The sequence below is a fragment of the Cyberlindnera jadinii genome, assembly GCF_001661405.1.
Source record: "Cyberlindnera jadinii NRRL Y-1542 unplaced genomic scaffold CYBJAscaffold_13, whole genome shotgun sequence".
Lineage (NCBI taxonomy): Eukaryota > Fungi > Ascomycota > Saccharomycetes > Phaffomycetales > Wickerhamomycetaceae > Williopsis > Williopsis jadinii.
Window position 1 is genome coordinate 158,252 of NW_017963664.1, and position 24,845 is coordinate 183,096.

At 44.4% G+C, this 24,845-nt stretch overlaps 10 protein-coding genes across 10 annotated transcripts; 7 read left to right on the forward strand and 3 right to left on the reverse strand.

Annotated features, from left to right (window-relative positions):
- Positions 1-2,384: 2,384 nt before the first annotated feature.
- Positions 2,385-2,702, forward strand: CYBJADRAFT_168956 (uncharacterized protein). The gene has a single exon (XM_020215575.1). The coding sequence runs from the start codon at positions 2,406-2,408 to the stop codon at positions 2,625-2,627; it is 222 nt and encodes a 73-aa protein (XP_020068962.1). The 5' UTR covers positions 2,385-2,405; the 3' UTR covers positions 2,628-2,702.
- A 3,135-nt stretch (positions 2,703-5,837) lies between these two features.
- Positions 5,838-7,107, forward strand: CYBJADRAFT_168958 (Zn(II)2Cys6 transcription factor domain-containing protein). The gene has a single exon (XM_020215576.1). The coding sequence runs from the start codon at positions 6,075-6,077 to the stop codon at positions 6,834-6,836; it is 762 nt and encodes a 253-aa protein (XP_020068963.1). The 5' UTR covers positions 5,838-6,074; the 3' UTR covers positions 6,837-7,107.
- A 238-nt stretch (positions 7,108-7,345) lies between these two features.
- IRE1 (bifunctional endoribonuclease/protein kinase IRE1) lies at positions 7,346-10,977 on the forward strand. The gene has a single exon (XM_020215577.1). It carries the CDS (start codon positions 7,567-7,569, stop codon positions 10,885-10,887), a length of 3,321 nt encoding a protein of 1,106 aa, XP_020068964.1. The 5' UTR covers positions 7,346-7,566; the 3' UTR covers positions 10,888-10,977.
- Positions 10,978-13,727: 2,750 nt separating this feature from the next.
- SLY1 (syntaxin-binding protein) lies at positions 13,728-15,762 on the forward strand (the record flags this gene model as incomplete). Its single annotated transcript, XM_020213809.1, has 2 exons — positions 13,728-13,767; positions 13,892-15,762. 2 exons carry the CDS (start codon positions 13,728-13,730, stop codon positions 15,760-15,762), a joined length of 1,911 nt encoding a protein of 636 aa, XP_020068965.1.
- Positions 15,763-15,832: 70 nt separating this feature from the next.
- Positions 15,833-17,203, reverse strand: RVB1 (RuvB family ATP-dependent DNA helicase pontin; the record flags this gene model as incomplete). The annotated part of the gene is made up of 1 exon (XM_020212939.1): positions 15,833-17,203. The coding sequence occupies one exon, from the start codon at positions 17,201-17,203 to the stop codon at positions 15,833-15,835; it is 1,371 nt and encodes a 456-aa protein (XP_020068966.1).
- A 604-nt stretch (positions 17,204-17,807) lies between these two features.
- HST4 (NAD-dependent histone deacetylase HST4) lies at positions 17,808-18,779 on the forward strand (the record flags this gene model as incomplete). The annotated part of the gene is made up of 1 exon (XM_020212303.1): positions 17,808-18,779. A coding segment is annotated over one exon (972 nt), but the record flags the coding sequence as incomplete, so codon positions are not given.
- A 293-nt stretch (positions 18,780-19,072) lies between these two features.
- Positions 19,073-19,885, reverse strand: GPN3 (putative signal sequence-binding GTPase GPN3; the record flags this gene model as incomplete). The annotated part of the gene is made up of 1 exon (XM_020212241.1): positions 19,073-19,885. A coding segment is annotated over one exon (813 nt), but the record flags the coding sequence as incomplete, so codon positions are not given.
- Positions 19,886-20,085: 200 nt separating this feature from the next.
- Positions 20,086-21,417, reverse strand: MSC2 (metal cation transporter MSC2; the record flags this gene model as incomplete). The annotated part of the gene is made up of 1 exon (XM_020212917.1): positions 20,086-21,417. One exon carries the CDS (start codon positions 21,415-21,417, stop codon positions 20,086-20,088), a length of 1,332 nt encoding a protein of 443 aa, XP_020068969.1.
- A 972-nt stretch (positions 21,418-22,389) lies between these two features.
- On the forward strand, positions 22,390-23,457 carry ERF2 (palmitoyltransferase ERF2; the record flags this gene model as incomplete). Its single annotated transcript, XM_020212923.1, has 2 exons — positions 22,390-22,661; positions 22,725-23,457. The coding sequence occupies 2 exons, from the start codon at positions 22,390-22,392 to the stop codon at positions 23,455-23,457; spliced, it is 1,005 nt and encodes a 334-aa protein (XP_020068970.1).
- A 365-nt stretch (positions 23,458-23,822) lies between these two features.
- Positions 23,823-24,347, forward strand: UPS3 (Ups3p; the record flags this gene model as incomplete). Its single annotated transcript, XM_020212338.1, has 1 exon — positions 23,823-24,347. A coding segment is annotated over one exon (525 nt), but the record flags the coding sequence as incomplete, so codon positions are not given.
- Positions 24,348-24,845: the final 498 nt, after the last annotated feature.

Here is a 24,845-nt window from a genome sequence, read left to right on the forward strand (position 1 = left end):
GGCAGATGAGTGGAGAAGTAACGGACAACGGAGTAAGTGACGATGTTAGTGGGTTACTCTGTGTATTAAACTGTGCCTATTACACTGGTTTGATCAGGCTCAATTCTGCGCAATGGGTGCAGTTTAATTGCAAGTCATGGTTTTCAACCCAACAAAGCACAAGCCATTCCTGTTCAACAAGATTGAAGAATTATAGTAATGTCAAGCGGCTTGTACAACATGCTCGCCTGCAACGAACCACCATCTAGAAGGGCCTATTGTATATGATTCCGCATACGTGTATCGTATAGAGGCGAGAAAAGGGCTGTTGTATGCACACTGTGTTGTTTTTACTGTTGTTGCAGGTAATATTGAGTAGCAGCAGCTCAAGTAGCTAAGCTTTTTTGGTACTTTCCTATGAAAGATCAATTGATTGTCCATGTACTGTAGTAATTAAGCGTAGGTGATCTCTGCATTGCTTGACATTCGCTTCAGGTTTATGCGAGCAGTTCTTGGATATTGGGACCTTAGATCTTTTGAGTTTCCTCGCGAGAGCTCAAGATACGTAAGGTCTTATACTCTTGGTGCATTCCGGAGAATGATCTAGTCCAAATCCCCAATCTTCAAGTGTGTTTCGCCGATATAGATTTCAAAGGCTTCGGTGATCTCTGAGGCTGGAGCTCGTGTCGAAATAGCGTGATGTTGTCTAGTTTGAGAGAAGAAAATGTTTCCAAAGCTGAAAATATGATCTACTGTCATGCCCGTAACTTTACAAGACCAGTATCACATATGTAGGCTAGAATGTCAGTAAGCACTTGAAGCTGTGTCGCTTGATGGAATGATTGCTAATTTGTGCCCCTGGAATATATCTATAGGCCCCAAAACAACCTAACAGATACGTTGTGATTGAACAACTTCACTGCACTTTGGTTTCATTGCATTTTAACCCACCTCTAAGGTTTTATGAGGACCTTACAGTACTTGACGGTTGAGGCCATGCTCATGAGTGGTTTTCAAATTGGAGACTCCGTACATTTGCCACTCCTGCCTACGGTAGTGGCCTAGCCTTCTTTGTTCTGGCTGCAGAAGGCATCATTGATCGACAAGAGCGGGCCTCTCATAATTGAACATCACGATATTACCCTATCCCAGGTACTTGAACACGCTTGGTTGTTCCGGAACCTTGACTCTGAAACTCTCGTACATAGAAACAGCAATTGATACACACATAGGCTCTGGTGTACCTGATCATATGCGCTGCAATGAAGTGCAATGTTTTTCCATCACCATGCAAAGGTGTTCTGATTTTCAGCAGTTTGCTTGAATCAGCTACGTCAATAATTTTTTAAAGTTGTTTCTGAAGCTCGAATACAAGTGCATGTTAGAATTATCCATTCCCTCCGTCAAGTGATGCTAATTTTGGGTTCAACTGTTTCATGTTTGGGCTCTGGGTCTTGATGCACTAGGCAAAGGGTCCTAAGTTGTTGCTATAGGCCAGTTTCCGTGCTCACAGTCTGGTTCAACTTAGGAGGTCTGTCCATGGATGACTCAATCATCCTGTGCTACTTTGGACTTTAGGGTCCTGAGACTGTTGTATGAACGTTGTGACTGGTGATAATTCAACCAACATTCATTCTGTGTGGGAGATAATCTGTGCCTTGTATTAATTTCTTCTTGAAAGGCGGACTAAACTTGATCAAATCTCATCTTATGCCCAGAGGGTAATGGACTGTAGAGAACAACTCATTTGACGTTTAAAAATCAACATACCTTATTACACCAGCATGATGTTCTCTCAAGGCTAGCTACAGATAACAAGAAAGACATGTAGCCATTGAAAGATTTACTACGCGCTGCTTCAAGTTCATTGTTCGGAATCTGTAAACGTTGATCAACCCAGCAAATCTAGCAGCCTGTCTAGCTGAAGCATACGTGCGCTCCATTTAATCATAATACTGTAAAGCTACTGCTTGCATCAACTGTCGTTCATCTACGGCCACGTTGTTAATATACGGTGAACTGTGAGAGGTAGCAACCATGAGATCATCAGAGACTAACAGGGGCAAAGGACATAGGCAAACCATAATCAGCCGATCCAGAGTCCCACCTAGTTGGGGTAATTCATAATCTTCTCCTGGTCAAGTCGACCCATCTGTTACTACGGCCGAGGCTAAGCATGAGTGTGAAGCCTCGGATGCAACGAAACCACTACAATAGAGGGGGCCTGGTGCGAGATCCATGACCTTATGGCAGCCTGCTCATACATTAGCCTACCAACGCAGACAAAAGTTGTGGTGTAAAAAATTAAAGTGAACACCCTCCAAGCTTCCAAAATTAATCTCCACCGGACGTAAAGTACATTATATGTGCGTCATTGGCCGCGCCTTTATGAACCACCAGGGATTGCTGTGGTGGAAGTGGAGGACATGCCTAGTGGCCGGGTCCTTGTAGGTATATCTGGCCTGTTAGCTCATGCAAGTAGAGCCGGTCAGCGCATGGTACTAGCCGGACTTGTCAGAGCTCGGCTCCTTATGCCAAATGGTTCATACGGGTTTAAGATTGTGCTTCTCCTCCAACTCTGGTCTATTTCTATCAGTGCTACCTGTAACACTGGTTTTGCCAATCATTTACGTGCTACGTCTCACTAAAAGGAATGGCACGGCGAACCCTTACACCTGGGCTCTTGTCCGGCTTTGAGAAATACACGACGCAGTACGAGTCCCATGGCCCCTCTATATCCCTATGTTTTTTTAATGTATTGAACGCTTCCATTTACAGGATACATCTATAGAGAATAGATGCAACGTACCATCTTAATCATCGCCTTGAGCCTTGTTTTTGGTTGGATTTACTCCCTCTATATCCAGTTACATTGGAATTCGACACGTATTTAGTACGTCTACTCAGTTAGCGTCAGTCAAATCTGCGGAATTCAGCTTTGACATCTCAGAAAACACCTTTGAAAACCGGACAACGTTCAATGAATGTGTGGCCAATGTGGCCAGTGTGCCGTAAAATTACATGGCAATCTGTACCATGTACGGCGTGCGTCCAATGTACATTCTAGAAGGCCAGACTCACTGGATTGCCCAATGCTAGTTGTCAACCTTTGTATATCTTGGATTCGACATGAACGCCGTTGCTCGTATGACCTGGATTATGGTCAGAGTTTCAGTTCTGGAGGTTCCGCGTAGATCTGAAGTGAGGTGAACTGTTGAAGTAAGTTTATAGGGTTGTACATGAATAACGTCTGTATATTAGAGTTAATTCTAACGCTTAATTGTTTTCGGTGAATCGCCTTCATTTAGTTGATCTGTGCAGTTTGACGTTGAAGGAATGAGCAGCATAGAAAGCAACTGCAGTATCTACAGTGTAGACATTTTTTGCTGAACTCACACCGACATCCTCAGTTGTGGTGCTAAGTAGAAACAATTTCCTGAAAAGAAATGTGTCGAGTCTCAACTCAACGACGCACCTTAGTATTACACAGTGTTCAATTCTCAAAAGAAACAGGAAGGGGTTCTAAAACGCACATTGTACTACATTTGGGATTTGTACATGGTTTCACAGCACTGTGAACAAATGTGCAAGTTACCAGGGACTAACCACCGCACTATGAATGCCACGACAAGAGTATTGTTATGAGCCACACAACAACTTGTCCTAAGCGACAAACAATTGCCCTTTTTAGAAAGAACGCACCGCAAACTGCGTTTATAAACATAGACCAGCCAGATGGTATTTATTCCATATAGTCGATCAATTATGTTCTTCGGCGAGGCTTTGAAGTGGTTCGATCTTTCGGAGACATATTCCATGTCTCTGACATGGATCACCGTTTGGGCCGTTAATAATTCCCGACCTCCTTCAAGCACCACTGTTTCAGCATTGGGCATGATTGCTGGGTCTTGAAAGTCCGTTGTGAAAACGTTGGCAATACTGTCTGTGCTGAACAGCAACTAGTTATATCACAATCCAGGCGCATGTTAACAATTATGTCCATGTAAAGTTAGGCTGACAATTTGACAACTGTAAGACATTCTCCAGGCAGAAAAAAGCGCAAAATTCACAAGCTTGCGGACAAAAGGTTTTCGAAAGTGAATTTGGCATCTCAAGTCCTAAATTTGGATACACCGAAAATGGCGATGATGGTTTGCCGTTTATCTCCGTGTCTATACATCGGTAGGAGTTTCTCCGGTCGGCCAAATATGATAGAACTTGTGAACTTCAAGTTGCTGTCGGTGACTTTGATTGTTTTTCGAAGGCTGAGGGCATAATTCAAGCAACAGATCACTCGTACATCTGGAAGATATACACCGCCTGGTGGCTCAAACTGTGGAAAGCGCCAACGGTAAACTTCTACGCTTGTATCGCGGAAGTTAGCTTCGTGACGACTGAAAGCCATCGTGCTTACGCGGTAAGGTTAATTCCACGTTTGCTTCAAGGTTGGTTTTAACATCATCTGTCATTGATTGAAACTCATCAGTAAAGTCGGCGTGTTGATTTTCCAATTACGTCCTACCATTACGTATTCGCAAGACATCATTAAGCATTCATCTTACGATTTTGAATAGGCTATTCACTCGTTTCAGGACTCATGTGTCTTGACAAACGTACGATAGGATGATATTTGGACCCCATCTAGCGCTTATCATTTTGGCGTTAACACGAACCACAGGGTCTTCGTCGCGTATATGAATCAAACTAGAATTAGGTTTTACAAGTCGGGACTTAACCACTTGAATTGATCAGCAGACATACTAATAACAAAGTGGCCAACCGTTTGAAACCTCATCGCACATATTATATTAGTCCTACCCCGTTCACTAAGGTGTGGGCTGTCGTAGGACCTACCAATATTTTTTCAGTCGCAAATTAATTTACACAGAGCGAGGGACAGTTAGAGTTTCCGACGTGTCTAACGGCACTCAACGTCTTCAACTGCGAGAAGCAATCATCAGTTGGTTACAGGTATTCCAAATCTTCCAAGCTAAACCGATGATAGGGTTCTTCTGTATTTATTCAGTGTGGTCATGGAGACCTCGTGAACCACACGACGTCTCGGTGCGAAAGAGATCTTACAGTCCATACACTACCACCAATGATCGGCCATATGGAATCTATAGATACATATGTATAACACCGTCGTCTTGCTCAGATATGGAGAGATCTTCGAATTCCCTGTAACGCTAATTATCATAGAGGATGTTATCAAAGCAACGTTGCGAAAAGCGCCGTATAAAGTGATACAATCTTTAACCCACAAAAAATAGTCTATCTGCACCTTCAGATATGTCCTTGCATTGTGACAATTTTGTAAATGACCCGGCCGACCTGTCGAACTGAATGCAAAAGCGTTACTTGCTGTTTGTACAAAGTTAACTCGGCATGATATACGGCGGAGGATGTTTTCCTTGTGGATTATAAGCGCATTGACGTCTAGAAGTGTCCTGAAATGTGAGGTTTTTTTCAAACCTTCCTGAGACCTGAACTTTATTCCTCCGAGAGAAGCGTAATGTAATGCAACATTGTTGTGAGCATCTTGAAGTGCATCATGCACTATGATTCCACCCCTTTTTACTTTCTTGAGCTTGTAGGCCTGTGCATTTGCATTCTGCAACCAGTATCGTAGTGCAACGTATGAGTTGAGTTTGTATTCGCTTCCAACAACAGGTAAAGAGGGCGACTTAGCGAGAGTTACAACCTACATATATCTCAACAGGTACATATGCGAACATGAAGAGCAAATCATGGTATTCGAGTGCATTTGCGATATACTTCTTACATATATAAGAGTGCCCACTTGTCTTCCTTGGATGATTTCCCTCTTGTCTGCTTTTGCAAAGATTTTTGATTCTGTTCCTTTGAAGCATCACGTTTAAAACACTTCTATTCAGATCTATCAAAGCCTGTTGTCTTGGTATAAGAGATTCTGCGTTGAAGAAGAGCTGGTTACGAGTGTATTAAACGTCACATCCGCTTTAGAGAAAATAACACTAGTGCTGCCCACAATACTAAGTTGGGAGATACTAAGATAGATACCATCAATTCAAGTTACAAATCACTGTGTCACGCCCACGTTTGAATACATCATAATGGAAAATATTAACTATCAGAGATTCCTATCACAAGAAGCCACGATTTCATCAAGCAATCAAAATGAATCATGTCAGCAACGCCAGCAGCGTCAACTACAGCTCCAGAGCCATGTTTCCCCTCTTCATAGTCCAACCACGGGTTACTATGAGAGTACAAATATGAATTCCAATTACCCTTTACAAGGAGAACAAGCAACCCCTGCGGGCTGGCTCCAACCCGGATTTCCAACAAACTGTGGTTCCTCCACCATGGACTTCCCGCCCTTCGGTGTTGAGAACGCCACGGCTAGTACAAAACACGAGGAACACAACCAATATCCTCCTCACTCACATAACTCCCAATCTCCAGTGACATCTGTATCGCCTTCGAGTCCGGATTATACCTGTTTCTCAAAGAACCCATCGGTATCATCGACTCTGTCTGGTCATTCCGACTCTCCGGACTATACGTATTCCAAACAGTTTGCAGAGAAAAAAAATGACACACTAGGCAATGGGAAGGTGAAGAGAAGAAGTCGTATGGGATGTCTCACCTGCCGTCACAGAAAGAAACGTTGTTGTGAAACGAGACCTCGTTGTGTAGAATGTGCGAGATTGGGGCTCAAATGCACTTGGCCAACACCAGGAAGTGAATACAGAAACAAGCCAAAACACGTTAGAATCAGTGACGGCATGCACTACGATCCGGTCTTCGGAAGTATAAAGATCCTCAGAGGTATCGTCGAGTACAGAGCCGTCAATGGCACTTCTGATGATTAAACGAAATACCATTGTACCTGTGGCGTTTTAGATCTGACATGCACAATATCTCACAGGTACATGAAGCACCCTTGCGGTCAAAGTGGTACTTCAAGGACGGGTCTCTGGTTCGCGCGCGTCCCCGTCAGTACTATCATTTGAGGCATGGTGAAAAACGAGGTTTCTGGATAAAGTTCTATTTTGATTGTTGTATATCTACGATTGGTTGTTGTTGTTACTGTATATTTGCCCACTTTTTCGGGTTGATAAATGCTAATATGATGAGTTTTATGGGTTTGTTTGTTCTTTTAGCAATGTTATGAACGTGTAGCTGTTTTATGCGTGCTAGCGACTAGCTGTACAGCTCTGTATAATTGTGTGTGCCTATATGGGCATCAGGTTTGACATGTTCTATTTGTTGTCCGTACCGATTACGGTGATAATCCTTTTTCGCGAACTCGTTTGTGTGTGTGTGTTTTTTTTTCTTCGTTGTTCTTCGCCCTTCGAGAGATGCCACAGAAATCTGTAGCTTTGATTCCTTTGCAAAAGATCAACAAACAAACAAAGCAAGAAGCTAACCAAACCTTGTGCATCTACCTACCATTGAAGCCATCGCATACCCTCTTTTCTCGCCTACTGCTTGTGTACACATACCGCTATATACATTTCCACTACGGCAGTTTCCGGGTTGTTGTTCTTGCTGTTGACATTGTTTTGACAAGGCGGTGTTCGATAAGTCAACTCATTCCAGATGAAACCATCGCGTAAGTTGACGCTGATCGTTGTATCGCTATTATCAGTGGTGCTGGCATTGTTCTCGCCCGGATGGCTACTCTCTATCTCACAACGGACCGATGATCAAGGAGAAATACCCAAGATTCACGAAAGAGAAACACAGGAAGAAGTCATACAGCGGCAGAGCGAGAAGGAACTGCCCATTTTCGGAAGACCAATTCACGATTTCCATCTTTCAGAGACGCTCATTGCCACAGACATAGAGGGAGGTATACATGCACTGGACAGATCCACTGGAGAGATCAAATGGTCGCTTGAGGTTGAAGAGCCGCTGGTATCGGTCGAAACAAACTATTCCTCGAGTGATGAAAATGAGTCCGATGACTCGATAGTTTGGATCGTTGAACCGTACGGGGATGGTAATCTTTACATGTTCAACAAGGAAATTGGGCTCAACAAGCTGCCTGTGTCAATAAGCCATCTTGTTCTGAAAAGTCCATTTGCCTTGAACGGAGACGACAAGGTCTATACAGGGCTTAGAAAGTCATCGTTGTACACAATTGATATTTCAACAGGCGAAGTGGTCTCCACTTATGGCTCTTGCAGCCCACAATTGGATGTTTGTTCACCCGACACGTCGCATAATTCGAACAGTTTTGTTCTTGGAAAGACAACATTCGAACTCACAATACATTCAAAGGATAACACTTTTTGGAACGTCACTTACTCGACATGGGGACCAAATAACATAGATATTGACCTTGCTATGCAGAACAAGATACCTATAGATGGAACATACATTGCCCCTTTCCACGATAGCACTCTATTGGCGATCGACATACATTCTAAAGTCGCTAAATGGGTCAGCCAATTATCCTACAATATTGTCAACGTATTCGATATACTGCATGACTTTAACGATGCCTTCGAAAACCCATACATTATCGTTCCACATCCACTAAAGCCACCAGCAGGCTTCACAGAACTTAAAAATGAAGGAGTATACCTCGATATGACACAGAATGGTTCGTGGTACGCGATGTCTTCGGAATACTACCCTTCCTTGGTACACTCTGCACCAACTTCAAGGTACTCGTTGAGTGAGCGTTGGAGATCACCACATGTTCTCAATTCAAAACATCACTTTAACTCGGCAATTATTGGTGTTCATCTCCCAACTGATGCAGAACACAACGTTGCATCAACGGTAGCTATTGCTGGTTACCCGACAGATTTCCCCCAACAATACCCAAAAGTGGAACACAATACAGATGCTACAAGAACTAATGAACTGGGTGTTTATTCCCCATCATCAAAATGGATGGGTCTCCCTTCACCATCTATATCATTGCTTCAAATTGGACCTTCTCCAAGGCATACTGCTGGATTCTTTGATACAGCTTTTGGAAACTTCCTCTACAGATGTCTTGAAAATATGTTGATGATTGCTCTGCTCATTTTATCGATATCAATTGCAGTTAGGTTGCATTGGTTACCCTCCCTAAATGTTCTCCTAAGAAACAATGGACTAGAACTTAAACAGCTTGAAGTCCCTATTGTTGATGAAGTAACATCTGCTCCTGAAGTGGAAGTTTTCCAGGGGGGTAATGAGAATACAAACTTAGTCGATGGATCAGATGAAGAATACACTAAACCAATCGACGAAAAGGACAAGGATGAATTGAAAATTTTAGAGTCCAATGAAAACGGTACTCTGTTATCGTCAACTATTCACACCAATGCGCAGGCGCAAGCTTTGGAAGAAGGCAAAATAAAGAAGGAGGTAACCATTGTCGAGCCACCAGTGGAAGATCTTGTGTCCCATGAAAATGGTGGCAGTGGGTTAAAGAAAAGGAAAAGAGGATCGAGAGGTGGAAAGAAGTCAAAGAAGAGTTCAGAGCTAAAAAGTACAGATCAGAACCTGCAACAACCAACAAAAGCCGAAGTTGACCTCCCCTCAAAGCCTGAAAATTCTCTACAGACAAAACGTGAAAACCAAACCGTGGTGCCTTCTCCACAAATGTCTGATAAATTGATACTCACTGACGAGGTGCTGGGATATGGTTCTTATGGTACAGTGGTGTTTAAAGGTGTATTTCAGGGTCGTGATGTTGCAGTCAAGAGAATGTTAATTGACTTCTATGATGTTGCATCTCGCGAGATTGGACTTTTAACAGAAAGTGATGATCATCCAAACGTTATAAGATATTTTTATAACGAAACCAACGACAAATTCTGGTTCATTGCGCTGGAACTATGTTCTGCAAGTTTGGAAGATGTCATCGAGAGAAGTATAGACTATCCAGGTCTTGTTAAGCTGATGAACCCTGTCAATGTGTTAGAGCAGGTTACTAATGGTGTTCATCACTTGCACTCATTGAAAATTGTGCATAGAGACATTAAACCACAAAACATTCTGGTTGCTCCTCCAAAGAAACTGAAGACGCGTCAAGAAGCATTTACACCTGTTAGGATTTTAATTTCCGATTTTGGTCTGTGTAAAAGACTCGAAGCTGATGAAAGTTCTTTCAGAGCAACCACTCAGCATGCTGCTGGTACTTCTGGATGGAGAGCCCCTGAGCTTTTGGTTGACGATACCAGTAATGGATACTCACTCTCAAGCGATCACTCTCATAACTCGCACAGGTCTATTTCGGAGCCAATTGTGTTTGACACTTTAACCAAAAGACGGTTGACAAGAGCGATTGATATATTTTCTCTTGGATGTGTTTTCTTTTACATATTGACAAACGGTGGACATCCCTTCGGTGATCGCTATATGAGAGAAGCCAATGTTATAAAGGGTGAGTACGATTTGAGTGCACTTGATTTCTTGCCTGACAACGTTTGCGAGGCGAAAGATCTCGTTTCTAAGATGATTTCGAGAGATCCCAATCTTAGACCAAGCACTGATGAAGTCCTTAAACACCCTTTTTTCTGGAACGATGCAAAGAAGCTTGACTTTCTTTTAAAAGTAAGTGACAGATTTGAAATCGAGAAAAGAGATCCACCTAGTGAGCTACTTCAGAAGTTAGAGGAAATCGCACCAGATGTTATTGCTGATGATTGGTGCTGTAAATTTGAAAAGTCCTTTATGGATAATCTCGGGAAATACAGGAAATATCATCCTGACAGGGTGATGGATCTGCTCAGAGCATTGAGAAACAAATATCATCACTTCAATGATCTGCCACCAGATCTGACGTTAAAAATGAGTCCACTTCCAGATGGATTCTATAGATATTTCAACACGAAGTTCCCAAATCTATTGATGGAAATTTATGGTGTCGTCGAAAGAAATCTAACTGACGACCACGTACTGACTAACTTTTTCTGAAGAGATTACTTTTACCATTGCATTTATTATATAGCCAAATGTGCTAAACACCCACATATTAATTTAACGATTTACGGTCATAACAGTACAACTTGTTGTATATATCTTCTCATAGGCAAAGCATTAAGTCGTATGTCTGGAAAGTTTTATCGAGTCAGAATCATAGAGGGTCCTGTCGTGAGTGGCTAATTGAGTAAGCACATCATCGTAATTAACAACCACACTTTAGATATTGCCAGATGATAATGCACAACGTCTCAATTGTGAATTCTAAAGAATTCGGCTTTCCAATGGTTATAGGTAGATATTGAACAGAGAGTTAAGTGTTCATTAACGCTTGTCCCTTGACAGAATTCGTTTGTCGTTCTTTGATAGGGTAAATTTCATAGTACATCACATCACAGTGAATGTATTTGAGAGTGAGAAGAAAACAGAAAAGAAGCAAAACCTTTCTCTACGGAACTCAACTGATACCGACAATTTATTCTTCGGCGTGTATTGCCGACTTTGAAACCTCATTTGCACTCGCCATTCGACCTACTAGAACAATGCACAATGCACTAGCGAGAAACCTCATTGGCTCTAAGTATAGAGAGCCAATGTATCCTCGATGTACTTCGTGTTATTGCAAATGCACAGACTGAATCACAGAATAACAAACACAGTTCCGTTCCGTTAACACCTCCATCCGCTATATATCACTCAGCGATGTACCAATCGGGAAGAAGCAGTGGACAAGAACGTGGTTCTGCTCACCAGGAGGAAAGGTTATATTTTCGCTCCACGGCCATGTTCTGCAAAAGAAAACTATGCTTCTTGTAACCTATCGAGTATATTCATTGGTACGATACTAAACTTTTCATACTCTGTCGCTAGTCCCCGTATTGCAGTTAGCATTGAATGTGAGACGAAGCACACCAAGTTATTGTTCGTAACTTCATAACCGAAGCGTGACTTATAACAGTTCCAGAGAAAGTAACCAACGTACTATGACATATGTGTGTCACCTTGTTACTTGCTAAGAGCTTTTCACGTGTATGAAACCTCTCATATCAAGATCCCACGCTGTACTTAGCTTTAAGACTGTTCTTGCATCTGCATGAAAGGTTTGCATCTTTATACTTCAACATCTCTGAGGGACAGGTAATGCAAAGGGAGCAATTACGATTGTCGAGATTGTTTCATAGATGAAGGACACGGCAACTCTGTTTTTTCCATAGCGATTTTGCAACCCTGATAGTTTCCTAGAACAGTTGGTATGTGATGGATACTGCTTGGACTTTGAAAGGCTCCCCTTGTAGAGTGGTTCATGGGTTCAGAGGTGATAACCTCCAGAATTCAGAAATGTTAAAGAAATTTAGCACCTCGCCCAAATCATCGTATTTTGAGCCGTTCAACCCATCGAAATGTGTCTGTATGTAAGAATAGTGCAAGTTGCAGACCGCAATAACATCAACAACGTCTTGTTAACTCTGCAAAAGTGCATGTCAATTGATGTCTGGGCAAAACACAAAATAACAAGAAAGGACCCACCACCATCTTTGAGAAACACAAACCAAGTGTTTGGTGATTGGTATACATCGAGATGTAGACAAAGTTAGAAAGTATAACTCCCAAGCACTGTCTTCAAGCTTTGCTTGACGATGAGATACACGAACATAATACTCAAGTTCATGTAGGACAGCTGACGTAAATCAAGATATCAGAGTGGAGAACACGGGTTATACCAATGCGTTCCCGTTCCCGTTGATACGTTTTAAGTGATTGTTATCCATCAGCTGTGTGTAGATCTCAGCAACTCCAGAAATGATACTGTGAAACAGTAGTGCGCATCTTTGGCTTGTCAGGCTCTAGGTGTGTAGTACAGTTGACCCAACGTGCCGACAGCGTTGGCTATGTGTTGTCCATTATTCAAACTTTTCACTTCTCTCAAGACTGGAGATACTGCTGCATCTGTCAGAGAGATTCAAGGAGGCTCGCTCTCTCGACACCACTGTATTTAGGATTAAAGTAGGCCTTATCTCCACACGATACTCTTGTAGATCCATAGAGATCTTCTCTGAAAGTGCCTCTGTAGCTGAACAAGGCTGTAACAGTTCACATCGATGCTCCACGCTGTAAAGCTTCTGGACGAGCCGGACAGATAGAGCAATGACTAATCACAGCATCAACTGGGGCGGAATACTTCCAACGCCTTTGTTTCCCTCCCTGTCCATCGCCTCAAAGACACAAGGCCCTGTCTCCGTTCCTGGACGTTCCGATTAGCCCACACTCTGCCTCTACTGTCCATGCTAATTACAGGTTTTCCCCCCTCCACGCGCCTTCTTCTCAGTTGAGTTAACACTTGATGCATCTAAGGATGAACTGCTTCGGTTCACATGAGCTCCACAGGCTGATTTGGCCACTGAGCCAAACCTAACGGAAAAAACGACACCTCTCCGTGTGTGTGTAGCATAGCTGAGCCATCAGCGTGTACTCAGCACCATTGTGTGTGTCTTGTTTCCCTTCATTGCCCGGGAAGTATACGTCGTCTTCGCTTTGATACCCAAAAGAGCTCAGCAAAGTAACAGAGAGCAAGTTAAGGTTTGAAAAGTAAACAAAGGGGGTTCGCAGGTGGCGGTGGCTGTTGGCGGCTTATATAAGCACACACGTGATCTGCTTACATAATCGGATTTTCTGTCCAGCTGTTCGTGTTTGCCTCCGCGGCTTTGTCTCTCGTCTTCCGCGAACTCGTTTTCTTTGTTTTGGTTCTTCACCCGAACGACAACAAACACCAACCAGTTCAATGTGTCTTGGGAGAAACCACGGAGAACATATCAACTGGAAAGCAGCTTCCAACCATGTCTCAGACACATTTGACACTAAGAGACAGGCAGACAGGTATGTGGGAACTTCTTGTGCCTTTTGGCCTTTCAAGCTGATGCGGTGGAGAGCTCAGGAGAAGGGGTAGTTAGTTACCGATATGACGAAGCAAACCAGGAAGTGGACTAACGCCTAAATACAGCCATTCTCGAGAAGATGCTCAACTTGAACATCAATGCTGAGAACTCAGACCTGACTGAGTCCTTGAACGGGGAAGAGATCATCTGGAAAGTGCTTGTTCTGGACTCGAAGAGCACAGCCATCATCTCCTCTGTCCTTAGAATGTCGGACCTCTTGAGATGTGGGATCACAATGCATACACATATCAACGCCAACAGATCGCCGTTACCTGATGTTCCTGTGATCTACTTTGTGGAGCCAACTCGTGCCAACATTGACCAAATTGCACAGGATTTGAAGGAGGACAAATATGCAAGTTTTTATATCAACTTCACATCCTCATTAAGCAGAGACCTTTTGGAGGATCTCGCTAAGAGCGTTGCCATGACTGGAAAGTCATCTAAAGTCATGCAAGTCTACGACCAGTACTTGAGTTATATTGTGACTGAGCCGTCTCTTTTCTCTCTGAAATTGCCAGATGTCTATGCACGTTTCGCATCTGCAAAGACTACGGAAGAGGAGATCAACAGCGCAGCAGACATCATTGCCAACGGCCTGTTTGACACTATTATCACCATGGGAAGTATTCCAATCATCCGCAGTCAAAGTGGTGGTCCTGCTCAGCTCGTTTCTGAGAAATTGGATCAGAAGTTGCGTGATTACGTCATTAGTACGAAGTACACCACAGGACCTGACTACTCTCAGAGACTGGTTTTAATCTTGTTTGATCGTAATATTGATTTGGCAGCAATGTTCTCGCATTCATGGATTTACCAATGCTTGGTGGCTGATGTCTTCAAACTAGAAAGCAATACCATCACCATTGAAACCGAAAAGGATGGTAAGAAGACCAAGACTCAGTATGATTTAGAACCAAAGGACTTCTTCTGGAATGCCAATGCACAGCTGCCATTCCCAGATGCTGTGGATAATGCGGATACCGAGTTGAAGAACTATAAAGAAAAGGCTGAAGAGTTGACTCGTGGTGCTGGTGCCCAAAATTTGGAAGACTTGGATAACCATAAGGATGACCTTTTACAACAAACTGTCAACCAATTACCAGAGCTCACTGCGCGTAAAAACATCATTGACATGCATATGAATGTGTTATTAGCATTGTTGAACGAGTTGAAGGCAAAAGGATTGGATTCTTTCTTTGAAATTGAGCAAAGTTTGAGTGATCCAAAATCGAGACAACGTTTCCTCGATGTTTTGAGAGACGACGGCAACACACACAACTTGGAAGACAAATTGAGAACTTTTATCGTTATGTACTTGACAACAGATCTCCCAAGTGACTACGTGTCATCTGTTGAAAGAGAATTTGCAAAGCATGAAGAATTCAACACCGCTGCACTGTCCCATATTAAGAAGCTCAAAGACTCCCTTCGTATACGTAATGCCATGGTTATGAATACATATACAAAGGATTCGTCCAATGGTTCATCTCAAGGAAACTCCGGTGCTCTATTGTCCAGTTTGAGTTCCAAATTGTACAACCTTGCTGACGGTAAGATCTCAGAAGGTGTGGGTTCTTTGATCTCCGGTGTCAAAAGACTCCTTCCAGAGAAGAAGGCCATGCCAATCACCAAACTTGTGGAAACTCTTATGGATCCAAACAACGCGACTGAAGAATCGTTGAAAGTCACAGACGATTACCTCTACTATGATCCAAAGGTGATTAGAGGTTCTCATTCGAGAAAGCCAAAGAGACAAACATATTTGGAAAGTGTTGTATTTGTCGTTGGAGGAGGTAACTACTTGGAATATCAAAACTTGCAAGAATGGGCACAGCAGAGCACCCAGCAAGGTAATTCTAAACAAGTTGTGTACGGAAGTGACGATATCTACTCTCCATCAAACTTCCTTAAGGAAATTACACTACTTGAATGAAGATCGTGACGTAATTTACATCCATTAAGTTTCTTCAATGTATAACACGTTTGTATTGTACTTTTCGTGCTCAGAGGAACCCTTCTGTGGTCTGTAAGACAGCTGCGCTTCTCTTTGCGTCCAAGAACAGGTCTTTGGCATCATCTATATCACTAGCCTGGATCTCGTTGTGACCCAAGGTCTTCGACAACACACCAGCTGGGCTGAGAAGCTGAATGGCATAACGTAGAGAAGTCTTACTACCTTCCAAGGCCAACTTATCCAGTGCTTCTTGTTCAATTGGCAAGTTTTCCACGCGTGCACGTTTTTCAATGATAATTTTGATCTCATCTGTGGAGTATGGTAGTGTACGGATGATCAAGAGACGATCGATGAGATCTGGTGGGATTCCATGTGGGGCCTTGATATCTTCTGTGCCTCTTACTGTGGTCATACCTCTGTTTGAAGCTAAAACGACAATTGGAGCAATTGTAGCCTCTAGAGCTCTGTTCAAATAGGTGAAAATTTCAATATCGAGCATATGAACTTCATCTATGAACAATACACCTGGTACTAATTCTGCAACACCTTGGTCGATGTATTTCTGCACGACTTTGTTCACCTCCTGGCGTAATTTCTCTGTAATTTCAGTCTTTTTAGGTTTGAGCAGCTGACCCATCATTGACAGGACATCTTGACCTCCTTGTGGGCGAGCATTGGCCACATCCAAGTCGTGGAGGGTGATATCCTGGACAATCTCCTTTTTCTTATGGACGTCACCCTTTGGCAATGGAACGTACTCCTCAGCCTCCAGGTCAAACTCTGTTGCATACGCGTCCGATCTACCAACACGCTTCACGGAGCCCGTATTGGCCTCGATGTATATCACATCACCGATGGTGACTTTCTCCTTCTGGATGGACTCGTAGATTGTAGGATCCAATCTCAAGGTCTTTGTCCCCTTTGCGGACTTCAACCCGACAATAACATGCGAAATGGTCTTGCCGTAGCCTCCCAGCGGGTTCTCAGCCTCCTCTGGTGTCAATTCCGTCACCTCACCTTCGTAAACCTCCTTGGTCTCCTTGATCCTCAACCCAATGGAGCGTCTGAAGTTCTCCATCAGCGCCTCGGTCTTCTTCACCTCAACAGAGTACAACTCAGACCCAACGATCGGAACAAAAGGCACCTTTGGGCCCAGCTCCTGCGAGATGGCCAACGCAATCGCTGTCTTACCGGTGGCTGGCCCACCGGCAAGCAGAATGGCCTTACCACTCATCTTCTTCGCCTTGATCAGGTCCACTATGACGCCGGCGGCTTCCCTCGCCTCTGTCTGGCCAACAAACCCAGAATCAACAGGTCTTGCCAGCCCACGCTCATCCAATCCGAGACCTTTGATGTGTGTGTGTGCAGCGGTTCTCGAGTCCCTCGTGTTGTTATCCTTCACTTCGCTAATTTGCACCATTGTTATCCCTTGCTTGAGTGCCAATCTGTAGTTGTTTTGTAGTTGTTTTGCAGTTTGTTTACTTGGCCCTCAACACCTGGCGGAAGAATTTTCTCCGCCGGGCCACAAAGACAAGCTCCGAGGTAACATCACGTGCGTCATCAAACACATTCACGTGACTATCACTTCCGAGGGATTGTTGTCAAAAAATGGATAATTGCCCAATCAGGCAAATTATAAACATTGCATTGCTTCTCTGTGCGTCGTCTCACCGAGGTTTTTTGCGTTTTCTCTCCCTTTGCACTTCCGAACAATTCCACCAGACAAACAGTGATCAAACTGCTCCCACCACCCCCTGGAAGGCACACACACAGTACGACGTTCACTGAAGAAGCACACGTACACCGCAGTAGGAAAAGAGAGGGAGATGAGTGACCTGTTGACACCGCCATCGTCGCAGAGCTATGCTGATGAGCCTGTGGAAGAGTGCGATGTTGAAGCAGTGCCAGTATCGCATAGCCACGGGCCCGAGACACAACAACAACAACAACAACAACAACAACAACAACCCCATTTGAGCTCTGATGACGACACCGCCGGCGCCAGCAAAGCCCTGAAAACAAAGAGGAAGCCAAAACTACAGTACAGGCCCGCAAACGGGACGATCTTGGAGCTCCAGTCGTATGACCATACAAGGTGTATATCGGAGCAGGACGACTTGGTTGATAACGAGGACGTCAGCTTCCTTCACTACGCTATAAAGCACTCAAAGAGGATGTGTGTGGTCACCGGTGCCGGGATATCTGTTGCGTCTGGTATTCCGGACTTCAGATCTTCCAATGGGTTGTTTCAAGGGCTGAAATCCGCAACGTCTGCGGGCTCCAACGGTAAGGCCTTGTTCGACTCGAGCGTATATAACGATGGTGAATCCACGGCGAAGTTCCACGCCATGGTCAACACGCTACACGAGATGACGTCGATGTCCAAGCCAACGGAATTCCACAGAATGATGGACCACGTATCTGAAGATGGCCGCTTGCTGAGACACTACACACAGAACATCGACTGTTTGGAGAATCAACTAGAGCACCTCAAAACAACGGTCCCCGTGAAGTCGAAACCACCATACCCACCAACCATCCAGCTCCATGGAACGATACGGCACATGTACTGTGCCAAATGCCGTTGGAACTCAGAGTTGGAGCCCCAGTTGTTCCAAGGCTCTGAGCCACCAGCTTGCCCCGAATGCCTTGAATTGGACGACATCAGAAGGGTAAATGGTAAGAGATCCACGGGTGTTGGATGCCTACGTCCTAGAATTGTCCTATACAATGAATTCCACCCAGACGGTGAGAACATCGGGAATATCTCACATTCAGACCTACGGTCTAAACCCGACTGCCTAATCATAGCTGGAACGTCGTTGAAGATTCCTGGCGTGAGAAGGTTGTGTAAGGAATTGGCAAAGGCTGTTCATGCCTCCAACGGTTGTGTTATATGGATAAACAGAGATCAACCTTCAGTGAGTGTCGTCGACTACCTCGAATTTATTGACCTAATCGTTATGGGAGACTGTGAAAATGTTCCAAAGGTTGTTGCCAATTATGATTCATATTCAAAGACTGCACAGTGCAAAAGATGGATAAACAGGAAAAGAAGAGAAAGACGCTCAAACGATGGTAAATCACAGGTGATTGACCTTGGAAAGACTACAAGGGTGGTGAAACCGAGAAGCGAAAAGGCCAAATACGAATCAACTCTGATACAAATGAGCCTGGATAGAATATGCTGTAACGTGAATAACTCTGTGTCGAGTTCGAACATTAATTAACGGAATAAACAACATTTTGTTCCACTCTCTCTTCCTTTTTTGTAGTTGCTGAACTAGTCCTCCTCTTCAAACTCAACCTCGTCATTAGGCTCTTTTGGTTCCTGGCCCTCGGCCCATTGAGTAACATCGTCTATATAACTCAAGATTGTTTGAATACTGTCTGAGTTCTTGGCCTCCAATGGCAGAAACTGAACCATCCCAAAATCATCAACCAAATGGGCAATACTCTCGTTCAACTTGGCGAAGCGTGGGTTTGTCTCTCTATTCACGTCCTCTAGAAGTAACAGCGGGTCAGGATTGAGGAACTTCTTGAGCTGTTTTTTTGAATACTCATCCTTGATGAGATCCAACTTGGATAGGATGTTGATATGAGGTAACTCCAGCAGAATCATGGCAGACATGGCACTCAACGCTCCACTGAAGAATTTCGACCGGTCTATTATGAACGGAGCCTCTAACAGATACGTTGCACACAAGTTGAAGTTCAACTGCTGTTGCAAATGTTTCACAATGGTTGGCAACACTGGAATATGGGTATACAGTTCGATCTGTCCAGGACAGTCAAAGATGAGGTATTCATCGTTATAGTCGCCGATTTCCTCATCTAGCCAGTCCAGATTTTGCAGCAGGTACTCGAAACAGTACACCAATCCACCATTAGGACCGAGCTCTAACTCCTCCATCACATCTTCAAGCGATATGAGGTCTCTAATATCAATCGTGAACTCATACTCCGATGGCTCAGCTGCGGGATCCAAATTGACAATGTGACAACGACGGCCCACAGATTGTAAATACGACACCATCGAATTGCAGAAAGTCGATTTACCAACACCGGCAGGACCTAAGACAAGTGTTCCAACTCTCGACATTGTGTGCTTATTATACTGTTGTACTGACGTGATGATTAACACTCGATGGTTGTAAGCGATGAGTTCCTGCCATAGAAATTTTTTTTGTTCGCTGCCACGGTTACAAGATCCATGTCACGTGACTGTTTCTTACTTTATACATATATATCTATCCAATGGGAGCACAACCACTCATCTGATTGTGTTGATAATGGAAGGTTTCAGCTGTTCCTGCACCAGCACGTGGACTTCTCGTTCTCCACTTGGATGATGGCGTAGACGTTGTTGTTTTCAAAGATCCTCTGGACCCGTTTCTTGATAATCGTAGAGTTCTCGCCCTCGGTGTATTGGATATGGATGTACCCAACTAGCGACGGGGCTACTGTTGGTTCGCACTGGGTGTTGGTGTCATGGGAGTGCTCGTGGGAGTGCTCGTGGGAGTGCTCATTGGAGTGGCTGGCATGATCATGGGAATGCGTCTCGTGCGACTGATTGACCTGAACACTCTGGGAAACACCAGAGGTCACCACCGTGGTTGTCTTAACATCCGAGGAGACAAAGAACCTCGGTGTTGTATAGCCAACCACGCCAGGTGTGTTGGAGATCTGACTCAGTATATCTCTCATGAGTTCTTCCTTCTTGTCCCCTAATGACAGCAACAGGTTCGACGCAGAGGAGCCAATCAAGGGTAACGCACTGAAGAAAATCATCACTGCGATGAACAAAGAGGCAATAGGATCGAATACGCTGGTATGGAAGATCGTTGTGAGTATAGTTGACGCAACAACACCTGCTGATCCAAGCGTATCAGCTAATATGTGCAAGAAGATACCCTTCATGTTTTCGTTTTCACCAGCGTCGTCTCCATGAGTGTGTGAATGACCGTGAGTGTGTGAGTGGTCATGGCTATGACCGTGTGAATGACCATGGTTGAAAGCAAATATACCAATGATATTCACCACAAACCCTAAGAATGAAACCACCAACAACTCACCGGTTTTCTCCAAAGTCACAGGGTGCACGATTCTCTGAGTAGCCTCAATAAAGATTCCAGCAACGATACCCACCAATAGAACACCATTGGCGAAGCCTGCAAGTGTTTCAATTCTTGCTAAACCAAAGGGGAATTTCTCACTAGCAGGTCTCTTTGCCAACACCCCTGCCACCAATCCGAGGGCTAACGAAGTGCAATCCAATGCCATGTGCAAAGAATCAGACAAGAGCCCCAATGATTTGGATCTAAACGAGTACAAGAACTGTACAAACATGAACAGTGTGTTTAGCAAAAGGTACGAGAATATCGCACGTGTATCCTCATGTTCAAACAACTCGCTTAGTATGCTCTTCTGTTCGAGACTCGGCGTCTGGATAGGCTCGTCAACCTCGACTGAGACAAGAGCACTGCACAGTGTGAGAACAATCCCTAGTCCAGCGTGTAGTCTATCTCTTCCAAAGTTTGTCTTGAACGAAAGCACCTCCAGCAATATGGCAATGATGCCAATCACGGTTGGAGAGCCTCTGGAGATCTTGAGATTTGTATATGAAACGTCCATCACGGTGACTTGGAGCACAACTCCACAGGCAACAGACACAATCAGCATGCTCGTATGAAGCGCATCGACACACCATATAATCAGTGCTAGATTCACTGCAAACAGCGTGTGTAGCGTCCAGCTTGGTGTTGTATACTTGAATCTCCAAACGTTGCGGATTCTGTCACGCATCGTATATAGCACCGCATAGCTGATCAACACGGTATAGAGCTCAATTTCCGACACCTTAGTAGGTAAGAGCACAAGTTTCCCGTGCTGGTACCTCGTTCCCAGGTCAAAGATCAGCGATATCAGAGGATAAGCCCAGCCGTCCGAGATCAGCAACACCGTGGTCAACACGCTCGTTCGTATACTGCCCAGGACGTGTGTGACTGCAAACACCATCAACAGGGTCCACAGCATGAAATGGGGACCCATTGGCTTCTTCGTGCTGGTGGCAGCAGCACCACCACCACCATTCGTCAAAGACGAATACGATATATGGCAGTAGAACAACGTCAGCGTCACGGAGAGCAGCACCGGCACCGCAACGTGGCACATCGCCAACGTGTACGTATCCTTTGAGTACGCAGTGTCATAGATCAAATTCGACGACAAAAGCAGCGTCGGATACGCCAAAAGCAGTGGAACCGTCTGTATGGATATGAGGTTCCGCAAGGGAGCATCCTCCTCCGTGCTCAAGGACATTTGATACGTGTCTTTCCTGTTCAGTTCCCCTGTGATGTTGTGCTCGCTGTCTGTGTGCTGGGCTCGCTGTGTTTGTTTTTCATTGGCGGCTCTGCCCAGCCCTGCCTAGTGCGGCCCTGCCTAGTGCGGCCCAGCCCAGCCCAGCTGCTAGGCGGAAACAGAGCTTTCACGGCGCAATGGTCACAAGAGGTTCCAACCACACTACATCACCAGCTGGCTTCCACCCCCGAAACAGTCGAGCTACACAACGGTGAAAGCGCTCGAACGAAGGTTGCTGGAGAGGTCATGGAGGAGAATGACAGGAAACCGTGGTTCATCCGGTTGGTTGAATGGCTAGTTACTTTCCCAGACGAGAGGCGGTCTCAGAATGGCGATGGCGATGGTGATGGTGATGATGGAAGAGACTACACAGATGTGCGTAGAAACTATCAGGTGTGGAATAGTAAATCGCAGGTGTTTGTGATGGGAGGACGGTTCAGAACGCTGAAGAGGTCTCTTCGAGGATGGATAACGTTTTCGTGCTGTATCATCCCCTTTGTTTTGTTTTGTATCTTTGAGTGAGTATGGGTTCCCGCGTTGCGTTGATCGTGACATTGCTCCCCGGTACTAACACTGTATAGAGCCTCCTGGTGGTGGCACAAGATCTCCCCTGGGGTTGTCATCACGTTTGTATACAGTTGGATTCTGTGTACTGCTTCGTTCATCAAAGCCTCGACGAGGGACCCAGGGTTTGTTCCGCATAACGTTCATCTGACAGAGGACCCGTATAACATTCCCGAGGAGTACCGTAACGTCATCTCACTACCCTGCTCCACGTCAAAGAAAGGTGTGCAAGTGAGGTACTGCTTAACTTGCCGGAGTTGGAGAATGCCCCGGACTTTCCACTGTTCAAAGTGTGACCAGTGTATCTCAATTCACGATCACCATTGTGTCTGGATAACAAACTGTGTCGGTGAGAGGAACTACGCGTACTTCTTTGCATTTCTGGTGTTTGCTGTGTTTTCTTCGACGTATTTGATCGTGTTGGAATACGTGCGTCTCTTTTACAACGACGATGTTGATACGACACTGAGCAACACTCCCGTGACGCTCTTAATATTAATCATGGCTCATATAACCATTCTGTATCCCCTATTGCTCCTGATACTCCACGTGTCGCTCATAGCTAAGGGACAAACCACGAGAGAATACTTGAGAACTTGGAAGATTCATCGGTACGATAACCCGTTCAGTATGGGTAACATCTTGAAGAACAGTGTCTACGCGTTGTGTAAACCACGTGGCTACAGTGCAGTGAGTAGTCGTGCACGCTATGAACCGGGAGATGTGAGGTTTAGGAGATTCGAGAGTTGAAATTCGACGTAGAGTGGCAACTCTCAGATCGTTATTTATTCAGCTGTTGATGTTGTTGTTGTTGATGTTGTTGTTGTTGTTTCTGGTAACCGTAGAAACAATCAAAAATAGTCACGTGTGCCGTCACGTGATACATGCATCCCCCACCCGCCTTCAAAGCTCACAGTTGGTTGCTACAGTTCCCATGAAAAACTCGGGGCCTCGGCTCCACAGAAACTCTCGAGACTTTTTTTTCTTTCTTTTTTTTTCTATTACTGAGTATTAAAGCGGATAATTTTCTTATGGCTTCTCCCTTTGCTTTCCTTTGTTCACACGATCGGTTTGTTAGGCTTACAAAGGGTCAATAGAAGCTGGTGAAAATAACAATGAAGCTGTTTGAAAATGATTGTCAATTCCACTATCCTTGGGACCAAGTCACTGCTGCCAACTGGCGTAAGTACCCCAATGAGATGAGTACCCACGTTGTTGCAGTTGACGTTTTAAGAAGGGAACTTGATCCGTCCAAGAGTGTTTTAACCACTGAAAGATTGATCACTTGCAAGCAAGGTATCCCGTCATGGCTGCAGTACATTGTTGGTGGCAAGAACGTTAGTTATGTGCGTGAGGTTAGCGTTGTTGATCTTAACAACCAAACGCTGACCATGAGAAGCGTCAATCTCACAATGTGCCACTTGTTGAAAGTATTCGAAACCGTCACATATACACCACATCCGAATGACCATAATATCACGATCTTCAACCAGGAGGCAAAGATCACAGCATACGGTGCGTTCCAGAGAGTGTGTAACAAAGTCGAAGACTGGTCGCTGGAGAGATTCCATCAGAATGCCCAGAAGGGTAAACAGGGCTTTGAAAACGTCTTAAAGGTTTTCAACGAGCAGTGGGATGAGTTGAGAGAGTTAAAGATTGTTGATAAAGTTGTCAAGAGTGTTGACACCTCCATTGACATCGTCAAGAATGAGATTGTCCACGAGACGGAGAAGTTGAAGAAGGAACTCGTCGACGAGTTGTCAGCGTCCATCGACGCTGAAAAGCTGAAAAACGAACTGTACAAGGAGACGGACAAGCTATTGGAGGATGCAGAGCTTGTGTCTAAATCTATTATTAACGAGTGTTACGATATGATTAAGAAGGCGTTCAAGAGGGATTAAATGACTACTATAACTATTGGGGATATCTGAGGAACTATATTGTGCTTTTTTTTTGGTTTTATAGCATACAGCAACATGGGAATGGAAACTTGTACATACTATCACAGTCCATACATTATAAACGATTATACAAGTGGTTTTTACCTGTAAATTGAAGAAGCCACACAGTTTATACACACGCTTCACCGTGGTAACCGTTGGCTTCGGCTATTAGTCCCGATTTGGGCAGCAGCTCCG